The 13,580-nt window shown below is 37.7% G+C and overlaps 1 protein-coding gene across 2 annotated transcripts in view; it reads right to left on the bottom strand.

Annotated features, from left to right (window-relative positions):
- Nucleotides 1-13,580, bottom strand: part of LRRC9 (leucine rich repeat containing 9) — a 145,593-nt gene that overhangs the window by 95,723 nt on the left and 36,290 nt on the right. For both annotated transcript variants that reach the window (XM_055289184.1, XM_055289185.1), the window contains exons 11-12: nucleotides 8,510-8,686; nucleotides 8,062-8,179 (exon numbers count right to left, since the gene is read on the bottom strand). In XM_055289184.1, coding sequence (XP_055145159.1) covers nucleotides 8,062-8,179; nucleotides 8,510-8,686 — 295 coding nt within the window. The remainder of the gene's footprint in view (nucleotides 1-8,061; nucleotides 8,180-8,509; nucleotides 8,687-13,580) is intronic.

Consider the following 13,580-nt stretch of genomic DNA (forward strand, 5'->3'; position numbering starts at 1 on the left):
CCACACTGACTTCCATGATGGTTGAACTAGTTTACAGTCCCACCAACAATGTAAAAGTGTTCCTATTTCTCCACATCCTCTCCAGCACCTGTTGTTTCCTGACTTTTTAATGATGGCCATTCTAACTGGTGTGAGATGATATCTCATTGTGGTTTTGATTTGCATTTCTCTGATGGCCAGTGATGATGAGCATTTTTTCATGTGTTTTTTGGCTGCATAAATGTCTTCTTCTGAGAAATGTCGGTTCATGTCCTTTGCCCACTTTTTTATGGGGTTTTTTTCTTGTAAATTTGTTTGAGTTCATTGTAGATTACGGATGTTAACCCTTTGTCAGATGAGTAGGTTGCGAAAATTTTCTCCCATTTTGTAGGTTGCCTGTTCACACTGATGGTAGTTTCTTTTTCTGTGCAGAAGCTCTTTAGTTTAATTAGATCCCATTCGTCAATTTTGGCTTTTGTTGCCATTGCTTTTGGTGTTTTAGACATGAAGTCCTTGCCCATGCCTATGTCCTGAATGGTAGTGCCTAGGTTTTCTTCTAGGGTTTTTATGGTTTTAGGTCTAACATGTAAGTCTTTAATCCATCTTGAATTAATTTTTATATAAGGTGTAAGGAAGGGATCCAGTTTCAGCTTTCTACATATGGCTAGCCAGTTTTCCCAGCACCATTTATTAAATAGGGAATCCTTTCCCCATTGCTTGTTTTTGTCAGGTTTGTCAAAATCAGATGGTTGTAGATGTGTGGTGTTATTTCTGAGGGCTCTGTTCTGTTCTATTGGTCTATAAATCTGTTTTGGTACCAGTACCATGCTGTTTTGGTTACTGTAGCCTTGTAGTATAGTTTGAAGTCAGGTAGCGTGATGCCTCCAGCTTTGTTCTTTTGGCTTAGGATTGACTTGGCAATGCAGGCTCTTTTTTGGTTCCATATGAACTTTAAAGTAGTTTTTTCCAATTCTGCGAAGAAAGTCATTGGTAGCTTGATGGGGATGGCATTGAATTCTACCAATTACCTTGGGCAGTATGGCCATTTTCACGATATTGATTCTTCCAACCCATGAGCATGGAATGTTCTTCCATTTGTTTGTATCCTCTTTTATTTCATTGAGCAGTGGTTTGTAGTTCTCCTTGAAGAGGTCCTTCACGTCCCTTGTAAGTTGGATTCCTAGGTATTTTATTCTCTTTGAAGCAATTGTGAATGGTAGTTCACTCATGATTTGGCTCTCTGTCTGTTATTGGTGTATAAGAATGCTTGCGATTTTTGCACATTGATTTTGTATCCTGAGACTTTGCTGAAGTTGCTTATCAGCTTAAGGAGATTTTGGGCTGAGACAATGGGATTTTCTAGATATACAATCATGTCGTCTGCAAACAGGGACAAGTTGAATTCCTCTTTTCCTAATTGAATACCCTTTATTTCCTTCTCCTGCCTGATTGCCCTGGCCAGAACTTCCAACACTATGTTGAATAGGAGTAGTGAGAGAGGGCATCCCTGTCCTGTGCCAGTTTTCAAAGGGAATCTGAAAAAATAAATACAGTCAGCCTTCCACCTCCACAGTTCCTGCATCTGAGGATTCAACCAACCATGAATTGAAAATATTCAGGAAAAAAGTGCAATACAAAATAATGCAAATAGTAAACAATGCAGTATAACAACTATTTAAATAGTATTTACATTGCATTGTAAGTAGTCTAGAGGAGTTTTAGAGTACACAGGAGGATATATGTAGGTTATATGCGAATACTGCACCATTTTATATAATGGACTTGTGTATTCAAAGATTTTGATATCTGCGTGAGTCCTGGAACCAATCCCCCAGAGATACTGATGGGTGACTATACTCTAATAGGGCTTATCTGACCACAAATTCCACACCCCAGTAAGTAACCTTTCTAGACTTTCAATGAACATCACTAAATATCCATTTGATATAACCCATGTGCAGGGCATTGTAAGGCTACAGTATAGTCTTGGTCCTTAATTAAGAAAGGCAAAGATAGAAACTATACATGATAATTTAAAAAATACAAGGCACCACAAGAGGTGTCAAATAAGACATACTTTTTAACTGAAGGGATTAGGAAGGAGTTTATAGAGGTAATGAAATCATGGGTAGGCTTTGAAGATTGGACATAATTCAAATAATCAGAAATTTAAAAGGAAATTATATTTTAAGAGGAGAAAAACGTATGAAGGTATACAAATAGGTGTGATTGCTATCCATCCATCTGACATCAATTCCTTCACTAGATTTCTACGAAGAATCTACTCTATAAATACAGATCCTGCTCTTAAGAACTAGTAGAAAAATGCACACAAATGATTACATTTCAATAAAACAAATGTGTTATAATAAAAATTCTCAATTGATCACCACTTAACTAACACTTAACCAATTTGCAGGATTAACCAGTATTTTCTGTTGTCCATGTAACTCATAGTATGATGGCAGTTCAGGGATAAAATGGAACTTTTAAAAAACGGATGTACTTCTACTGTATCCAGTTGTGTTGTATGCTTACCAAGAGTCAGTTAATTTTTTTCCCAAACTTGTTTATGCCAGTTGTAGTTGTTATGAAATTATGCATATTATTTAAAGCTATAAAATAGAAGAGGAGTTGTTTCTTTGAACAATTTTGGAAAAGTGAGTAAAATTCAATAGAAGATAATCATTAAAAACTTCTGGCAAGCCATGTGTAGACAAAGCAAATACAAAAGTTTGGGGTGGTGGGGGGAATCAGACAAACTAGAAGGATTCTTACATTCGAGTTACTTTGCAAGAATCTTTAAGTGCATGCTCAACTTTAAGGAAAACAAAACTAATATGAAACATAGTTATGGCTGATACAAGAAAGACTGATTTCATAATCAAAGGCTTTGGCCCTACACAGAAGACTGACACATGAATGTACATTTATGTTTTAAGTTATATTAAAGGATTTGTTAAGTAATCATTTGTTTACAGATCTCCATTTTAACTGACTTTTTGGATTAACCTGCAAACTAGGTAAAAGGGCACCTACTGTTTGAAAATTCAGGAAAAGCCACACAAAGGAAGAAGCCCTTGAGCTGGGACTTAAAGGATCAGTAAGTCTGTTACAGGGAAAAAATAGAAAACAGCATTTCATCAAAGGGAGGTATGAGCTGTACTTAGGAGAATCACAAGTAGACTACATACTTCATTAGGGGCACTTGGCATATTTGGTAATAGGGAGTTAGGTTGAAGATAGATCGTGAGGGTTGTCAGAGGCCTTCAATGCCAGGCAGAGGAATGTGGAAATCATAATATGTAATGCAAAGCTACTGAAAGTTTCTCATCATGGAAACAGTGCAATGTGCACTATGAAAATAACGTTTTAAGAAAGATGAATTTGTTTGTACTGTGAAAAAGGGAAGAACTAGAGGGCATGACCAAGGGCAGTGTTGCCTATTGGGAAACAATGGCAAAGATTAGAAGGAAAGTTCTAAGGGTTGAAAGTGGTGGCAGGCAATGGGATTAGGGAGAGAAATGAAGAACCACTGGAAAATGATTAGATGTGGGGATAATGGAAAAAGGAGGGTTGAACGTAATTCCAAGGCTTTGAGCATGTTCAGTGAAGGAAATGACAGGATTGTTATAGAAATCAGGAAAGAAGACCAGGAGAGAGCTGCTCATGAGCAAAACATTAAAGGCTGGTTTTAAAATTAGAGATGACACAAACAAATGGAAAAACATTCCATGCTCATGGACAGGAAGAATCAATATTGTTAAAATGGCCATACTGCCCAAAGCAATTTATAGAGTCAATGCTATTCCTATCAAACTACCAGTGACATTCTTCACGGAACTGTAAAAAACTATTTTACAACTCAAATGGAACCAAAAGAGAGCCCAAATAGCCAAGCCAATCCTAAATGAAAAGAATAATGCTGGAGGCATCACACCATCCAACTTCAAACTACACTATAAGTCTACAGTAAGAAAACAGCATGGTACTGGCACAAAAACAGACACATAGACCAATGGAACAGAATACAGAGCCTGGAAATAAGATTGCACACCTACAACCATTTTATTTTCAACAAAGCTGACAAAAACAAGCAATGGGGACAGGAACCCCTATTCAATAAATGGTGCTGGGATAACTGGCTAGCCATATGCAGAAGATTGAAACTAGGCCCCTTTGTTATACCATATATGAAAAATCAACTCAAGATGGAGTTAAATGTAAGGACTTAAATGTAAAACCCAAAACTATTGAAACCCTCACACAACCTAGGCAATACCATTCTGGACATAGGAATGGGCAAATACTACATGATGAAGACGTCGAAAGCGATTGCAACAAAAGCAAAAATTGACAAATGGGATTTAATTAAACTTAAGAGCTTCTGCATAGCAAAAGAAACAACAGAGTAAACAGACAATCTACAGAATGGGAGAAAATTTCTGCAAACTGTGCATCCAACAAAGGTCTAATATCCAGATCTATAAGGAAATTAAACACATTTACAAAAAAAATCACTGCATTAAAAAGTGGGCAAAGGATATGAACAGACACTTTGCAAAAGAAGACATACATGTGGCCAATAAGCATAAGAAAAAAAGCTCATCATCACTGATCATTAGAGAAATGCAAATGAAAACCACAATGAGACCACCATCTTATACCAGTCAGAATGGCTATTATTAAAAAGTCAAAAAATAACAGAGGCTGGCAAGGTTGTGGAGAAAAAGGAATGTTTATACATTGTTAGTGGAAGTGTAAATTGGTTCAACCATTGCAAAGAACAGTGTGACGATTCCTCAAAGACCTAAAAACAGAATTACCATTTGACCTAGCAATCCCATTACTGGGTATATACCTAAAGGAATATAAATCGTTCTATCATAAAGACACGTGCATACATATGTTCACTGCAAACTATTCACAATAGCAAAGACATAGAATCAACCTAAATGCTCAGACTGGATAAAGAAAATGTGGTACATATACACCATGGAATACTATGCAGCCTTTCCAGGAACATGGATGGAGCTGGAAGCCATTGTCCTTAGCAAACTGACACAGGAACAGAAACCCAAAATACTACATTTTCTCACTAATAAGTGGGAGCTAAATGATGAGAACACATGAACACATAAAGAGGAACAACAGATATTGGGGCCTACTGGAGGGAGGAGGGTGGGAAGAAGGAGAGGAGCTGGAAAAATAACTAATGGGTACTAGGCTTAATACCTGGGTGACAAAATAATCTGTACAACATACACGCATGACACAAGTTTACCTAAATAACAAACCTACACATGTAACCCTGAACTTACAGTTTCAAAAGGCTGGTTTTAGACACACTATATAAGAAAATAAGGTATATTAACCACGCAGGAATGGCAGCTGTTGCTGTCAGAGCAGAGAAGAAGAGATAGCCTAACTGAAGATGCACATTTTGGAGAAACCATAAGGGAATACGTGATACTCTTTGAGTTTATTGACCAAGTCCTTGATTACAAACAATATTTGGTAGGGAATGAACTCAAGCTATGTGAGCAGATTTAATCACATACTCTCCCATCCTTACTACTGAACACTTCATCCTGAAGTGATAGAAAGAGATCCTTCCTCTTCCAACTAGAAAGTGGACTTAACCTTAGATATGCTTGCTAGTCAAATAGTTTCTTCTTCCGCACTACAGCCAGCCGTCTGCCTGTAGATATTGCCAACCTTAGCCAAACTTCTCTTCTAAACTGCTTACACAGCTGTCTTTTAAATCAGAGCCCATCTCTTAAACAATGCAGAACATAAATATTTATCCTGACCCATTATGTACACATTATAGCACAGAAATGTAGCTCATCTGATCTTTTACATGCTACACGCTGATGTTTCTCCCATTTCTAGGATCTTAACAATGACAGCAGTAGATGGTGTGTGAAGAAAAAAGGGAAGATCAGGAGACTTTAACCTGTGGTATTCTCATGTTTAGAAGCAAAATGGGGAACAAAAAGGAAGCAAATAACAATCAGAAAAATAGGATAAGAATAGTGTAATATCATGGATGCCAAAGGAGAGTTTCAAAAAGAAGGTAATCAATAGTGTCAAATTTTCAGACAATAAAAAAAATTCAAAAATAAAAATATTTAAAACTTTCAAAATAAAATATCAAAATAAAATATCAAAATAAAATATCAAAAACTTTCTTGGTGCCAGGCATTGGTCCAAGAGATTTTTTTTGGTAAATCTTAACAAAATATCTTATTTAATCTAATATGTCCAAAATACTATCATGTCAACATGTACCTAATATAAAAATTATAGTGTTTTTTTCCATACTCAGTCTTTACAAACTGGTGCTTGTTTTAAACTTTCAGCATACTCAATTTAGACTAGCCACATTTCAAATGCTTAATAGTTACATGTGGGTGGTGGCTACTCTTTTGGACAGAGCAGCACAGAGAGCTGTGGGAGAATTAAAGGAGATGGTTCATCTCTTTTAGGAGATGCAGAAGATAAAAGTACTCAGCACAGGGGCTGGTAGGTGGAAAACACAGAAGTGTTAGCCTCATCCTTCCCTTACCCTCTCCCGATAATGGTTCATAGTTCTCTGGACTGAATGTGAGCAATTCACTCTGCCTTGTAAAACCCTGAATTCCTCACCTCCTTCTTACTTCTCGATAAAGTACAATGAGGGCACTCTCACCACCACCCTGCAGTCAGAGTACCAACCTCTACGGCCTGAGCTGCTGCAATAGCTCCCCCACATAGTGCCTTGTCATCTGTTTCTACTCCCACCAACCCATTCTCCATTGAGTGGATGGAATGCTTTTTTTTGTGGGGGTGATTTTTTTATTGTGGCAAAATATACATAGATAGAATGTACCATTTTAGCCATTTTCAAGCATATAATTCAGTGGCATTAGGTACATTCACATTGTTGTGCAACCATCACCACCATCCATTTCCTGAACTTTTTCATTATTCCAAAGTGAAACTCTGTACCCATTAAACAGTAACTCCCTACCTCCTTCTCTCCCAGAGCCTTTGGTAACCTCTATTCTACTTTCTGTTTCTTGAATTTTCCTATTCTAGGTACTTCACATACATGGAATCATACAATATTTTTCCATTTTTGTCTGGCTTATTATTTCTCTAGCATAATGTTTCCAAGGTTCTTCCATGTTGTAAGATGTTTCAGAATTTCATTTCTTTTTATGGCTGAATAGCATTCCATTGTATGTATATTCCACTTTTGTTTATCCATTCATCTGTTGATGCATATTTGCATTGTTTCCAGCTTTTTTGGCTATTTGAATAGTGATGTCATGAACACTGGTGTACCAATATCCAAGAACTTTTTGATGCATTATCTCACTAAATCCTAACAACAACTCTGCAAAATAGATAATATTATTATCTTCATTTTACAGATAGGAAGAAACAGATTAACAGAGAGGTGAAGTCACATAACTGGTGAGGAGTGAAATCGGGATCCAAATGCAGGAATATTATCATTTTATGTATATCATGATGTGAAAAGGGTTGGGAAGCGCTGCTCTACACCAGTGTGCTACAGCTGCCTCGTCAAGATGGTGGAGGTCTGAGAAAGATTTGTTGGATACTTGGGGCATCAGAAGTGACCAATGATAAAGCAAGATCAGCAGCAAGATGGGGATAGTGAAGTAGAGAATAAAGAAATGGTAGCAGTAAAAGGAAAGCAATAGCTAGAAAGTACAGTGGAGTTAAGTGACTGAATTACTTCAAGGTGAAGACTCTGGAGACTTTACAACAGATTAAAGATTTATAGCCAATTTAAAAAGCAGATTTCAAAACCATCAACAAAAGGACCACAATATAAAAATAAGATGCCTAGAAGGATTAAGTAGGGTCAGGCAGTAGTAATTAATGGGCTTACTTTGGTATAATCCAAAGAGGAAAGATGCCATACTTTCCATGTTAACACTCAGCTTTTTGTGAAACAGCAGAAGTTTACTATAAATACGGATAAAAGGATTGGGAATCATGCCTAATCAGTGGCAGAGCTCCACTTGCTAGGAAGAAAGCATTATTCTAAATGACATTTTATGCTACCTTGCTTGTTTCACTCTCTTTGAATCCTTTTTCAAGTATTTGTAGAAGATGATTTTTCTTCACTGAAACTTCAGGATCAAAAACATAAAAAAGGCATTCCAGCATCCTTCGGTAGCTCCTTAAGGATAATTGAAACAGAAAAAGTTTGAGGATTGATTTCACAAAAGCTTAGCCATAGATAAGATAACCGTATGTCCTGCCAGGGATATTTCTCATTGACATGCAATGTTCTAGTGCCATTATCAATAGCTCCCCTGCCTTCAACCTCAAAAACAGGCTCAATGTGGATAAATTATGAGATCATCCTAGCCATGGGAGATGCATAAAAAGGAAACATTTACTAACAAGGTATATGTATATTTTTAATGCTGTAAACTTTTAAAATAGAAATTTTACAAATACAGTCAAACTTTTTAAAAGTTGTTCCATAAAGAATTCAGCTTCTTACTCTGAATCATGCATATCTTCATTCTCCAAAAACATTTGAAATTTCTCTTGGAATTTTAGTCTCAGAATACGGTTGTTAACTTTAATGACACGTTTTACTTTTACTCCTGTAATACCGTATGTTCTGAAGTCCCAGGCACAAAAACGTGACAGAATTAATTCATAGCAGAAATTAAACCTATGTGGGAATGCATACAGAATATACATGAATAACAGATTTTCCTTAAAATGTTTAAGAACAGAAAACTACATATGATAGAAGTTATAGCTCATATTTTGTGTTTTTTACTAAAGATACAGTAATCATATAGTGGCTCTGTTTATTTATTCATTTATTGTACATTTGTTCTGCCTGGAAGACAGGTCGGTTGAGCAATCCTCACTTTCTGAAACACTTTCTTAGCTTCAGGGAAACTACATACGCCTTCCTCTTATTGGCTGCTCTTTCATAGTTTTCTTTGCTGAGTCTTCTCAGACAGACTTTTAGATGTTGAACTGCCCAGGGATAAGCCTTTGGCCTTCCTCTTGCTTCCATGAACACTCTCCCTAGATGATTTCACGTGGTTTCTTGGCTTTATATACATCCTGATAAATTATAACATTTTATTTCTAGTCTTGATCTCTACTCAACTTAGCTGGTTATACCCAGACTTGAATATCCAACTACCTACTTGGTATGTCCATCTGCATGTTAAATAGGTGACTCCAACCTAACACAACCAACACTGCACCCCAAACCTGCTCCTCTGAGTATTTTCCATCTCAGTATATGGCACCACCATTTAACTGATAGCTTAAGTCAAAACCGTAGGAATAATCCTCTCCTTTCTTCCTTACCAGTATCTAATTCTTTTTTTTTTTTTTTGAGACGGAGTCTGGCTCTGTCCCCCAGGCTGGAGTGCAGTGGCACGATCTCCGCTCACTGCAAGCTCCGCCTCCCGGGTTCACGCCATTCTCCTGCTTCAGCTTCCCGAGTAGCTGGGACTACAGGTGCCCGCCACCACGCCCGGCTAATTTTTTGTGTTTTTGGTACAGACGGGGTTTCACCGTGTTAGCCAGGATGGTCTCAATCTCCAGACCTTGTGATCCACCCACCTTGGCCTCCCAAAGTGCTGGGATTACAGGCGTGAGCCACCGCACCAGGCCCCAGTATCTAATTCTTTAGCAAGTCCGCCTGGCTGTACATCTAAAATCCATCCTGAATGTGATCATGTTTCATCATCACCACTGTTACCATCCTAATCCAAATCACCACGATCTCTCATTGGACTACTGAAATAACTTCCTGACAATGAATACGGATGTGAAAGAGGCATTGTCTGCTCTAATGAAGCCTGAACAAGTAAAGCCAGAAATAAAATTTCTAAACTGAAAAGGGCTCTGAAGAGAAGCTTGGGGTAAGGAATGCAAAGGGGACCTACTTAGGCCTTGGGGAAGACCTTTCAGAGACATTAAGATAGTTGATCTGAAAATTGGAGGAGGAGCAGGGGCCAGCTGTGTGAAGATACGAACACTGAAGTGCTTGTTTGCTCTCTGCTGCCCTCACCTGGCCATACGCATAAAATTCCGGTCCTGTCTAGCACAGAACCTAGATTAAGATGAGATTGAAAAACGGATCATTTTGAGAAGAAAGTAAATGATCTTATAATGAATACATTTGCCTTTAATGAAAGATCTAGGTCCTCACCTACATAATCAACCAGGGTCTGAAATGGGTGTGAGCTAAGGTCACAGAGGCGAGCTTCCTGATGGCTAGTCTCTCCTTGAGCCTAATATCTGAGCTCCTAACTTAGGGCATCTATATTTCTCACAAGCAAATACTTAATCAATGCAGCCAGGATCTTATAAATTACTTCTCCCCTAGAGTTGAAAGGAGAGCTGCCTAAACCAAACTAATCCCAGAGGAGCTCACAGTCTGGTAGTGGAAACAGATAGGAATAGTGTTGCAATCAAGCATGATGCCTGCTAACCAGTTTAGAGTACCTACAAGTAAACAGCCACATTATCATCTGAGGTGGGGAAGCTACTGCCCCTCCTATAGAGGGATCATTTGCTGGGCCTAAATCTGTCAAATTTCCCCTAAGTAACATGTCCTGGAAGCTTTCTGCACTCTGATAGAAACTAGGGCTGTAGGTGTTTTAGATAAAGCTTTTGCTATATAGTGGATATTGGGCTTGAGGCTTCTCATGAATGGCTGGAAGGAATGAATAAACAATACCTAGCTTCTAGGCTGGTCCCCCAGGAAGACAGGAGCTATGAAGTGTGATTTTTTCATGGAGATTTTATGTTGCCCAGGAATTCAGCAGCTGAGCAATGATGAAGTAAGGGTGAGGTATGTGAAAGCATTCTGGGTGAAGGAAGCAGAACAAACGAAACCACTTATGTGGTGGAGTACTGCGTTTGCTTCAAGAGCAGTGCAGTACACAGTTCAGCTGACTAAAAGATTTGAACAGAAGTTATGATAGTCTAAAACTATACAGTGGAGAACATTGATCCTTTACTATAGGTGAAGAGTCTGCCAATAAAACAAAACAAAAGCCTTTGCAGCTATTTGTTACCTTCCAAATTACATTCAGACTCTTCACCTACAGTAGAGGATTCAATATTCTCCACTGTATGGTCTCTAAACTAATCATAACTCCTGTTCAAATCCTTTAGAGTCAGCTGAACTGTGTACCTTACCCTCATTCATTCAGTGGTACTTGAAGGTATAAACATTCACAATAATATATATCAATGACTAATATATTCAGTTACACAGAAAGATGCCTACACATTTTGTTAATATACAATAATGTGCTCATTTAGCAAATGTAGGCTACACATGTTTTTAAATGTTTGAAGCTTAATCTAATCTATTAAAATATACTTTATAATCCTAGATAAAGGTTTAATAAATACTTTTACAGGCTTACTGACTTAAATCAACAGTTTCAAAACCCTGTAAAACAGAAAGTTTCTGCTTATGTAGCTCCTTGAGATAGTATAGCATGAAATCTTTATAAAGAGGCAGATTAATTACTGAAAGTCATTATATACACCAAAGCAAAACTGTTGTGTATCTATAAAGTGATATGGAAGCTTCAACTAGTAAATATGTACTGGACTATTAATCCAGCCCCATGCTAGATGTTATGTCTTATAAGGCACACAAAACATCATATCTTCCCCAAAGGAACTTATAGAGTCACTTATATATTGTTTTATGGTATTTTAAAGGTTTTTTTTTTTAGTTGTAAATACACTGTATCTATAACCAGGTTGACAGCTTCTCAGGCACAAGGACAGCATCTTTTATGCTTTGGAGCCCCTACTTGATAAATGTTTTGTTTTGTTTTGTTTTGTTTTGTTTTTGAGATGGAGTCTCGCTCTGTTGCCCAGGCTGGAGTGCAGTGGCGCAATCTCGGCTCACTGCAAGCTCCGCCTCCCGGGTTCACGCCATTCTCCTGCCTCAGCCTCTCCGAGTAGCTGGGACTACAGGCGCCCACCACCATGCCCGTCTAATTTTTTGTATTTTTAGTAGAGACGGGGTTTCACCGTGGTCTCGATCTCCTGACCTCGTGATCCGCCAGCCTTGGCCTCCCAAAGTGCTGGGATTACAAGCGTGAGCCACCGTGCCCAGCCAATAAATGTTGTATGATGTCAATGGGTAACTCAATTGGCGACACATCAGTAAATAATACAAATCTATAATAATAAAGGTATAGTAGCAACAATCCACTCAACTAGCATGTCTCTATAAAATAAGATTTTTTTAAACTGGAAAATATAATAATTTTATTTCATAAAAGAAATGAAGCTAAGAGATAATGACATACAATTAGAAACATGCAGTGTTTTGTTGTTGTTAAAGACATAAAGATAATTTTAACAGAAAATCTTTCAGTCCTAGTTCTACTGAAATACTTTTTATTTAAATACTGAATCCTTAGCCTTAAAAATATTAATAGGAGAAGTCAGTGTTTAAATAAAACAACTAGAAATGTAGCATAGCAATTTAAAGCACTCAGTAGTTATTTCTTAACATATATAAAAGATCAGAGGAAAAGTAGCCAAACTTGCAGTATGCTAAAACTAAAAAACAGTCCTTTAAATTCTGCTAACATATATTTGATATATTCCTTAAAACAAATCAAGGTTACTCTTATTAAAACCAAGTAAACAGGTTAATGCTAATCAAAATCCATCAAAGCTATCTAATTTACTATCAGGCTGACATAGTTATCTAAATGGCTTTTTGGCCATTTTGCTTTTACATTTTTTTTCACTAATCCACTTGTTGCAAAGAGTTTCCTTTGCAATAATTTTTTTTTTATTATTATACTTTAGGTTTTAGGGTACATGTGCACAATGTGCAGGTTTGTTACATATGTATTCATGTGCCATGTTGTTTTGCTGCACCCATTAGCTCGTCATTTAGCATTAGGTATATCTCCTAATGCTGTCCCTCCCCCCTCCCCCCACCCCACAACAGTCCCCGGAGTGTGATGTTCCCCTTCCTGTGTCCATGAGTTCTCATTGTTCAATTCCCACCTATGAGTGAGAACATGCGGTGTTTGGTTTTTTGACCTTGCGATAGTTTACTGAGAATGATGTTTTCCAGTTTCATCCATGTCCCTACAAAGGACATGAACTCATCATTTTTTATGGCTGCATAGTATTCTATGGTGTATATGTGCCATATTTTCTTAATCCAGTCTGTGGTTGTTGGACATTTGGGTTGGTTCCAACTCTTTGCTATTGTGAATAGTGCCGCAATAAACATACGTGTGCATGTGTCTTTATAGCAGCATGATTTATAGTCCTTTGGGTATATACCCAGTAATGGGATGGCATTTAAAAAGAAACAGAAATAATTTTTAAAAATCCTGTTTGGAGCTGGGCACAGTGGCTCATGCCAAGGTGGGAAGATCACTTGAGGCCAGGAGTTTGAGACCAGCCTGGCCAACATGGCAAAACCCTGTCTCCACTAAAAATACAAAAATTAGCGGATGTGGTGGCATGCACCTATAATCTCAGCTACTTGGGAGTCTGAGGCAGGAGAATCGCTTGAACCTGGGAGGCAGAGGTTG

Source organism: Symphalangus syndactylus, chromosome 8 (assembly GCF_028878055.3).
Source record: "Symphalangus syndactylus isolate Jambi chromosome 8, NHGRI_mSymSyn1-v2.1_pri, whole genome shotgun sequence".
In the NCBI taxonomy this organism is placed as follows: domain Eukaryota; kingdom Metazoa; phylum Chordata; class Mammalia; order Primates; family Hylobatidae; genus Symphalangus; species Symphalangus syndactylus.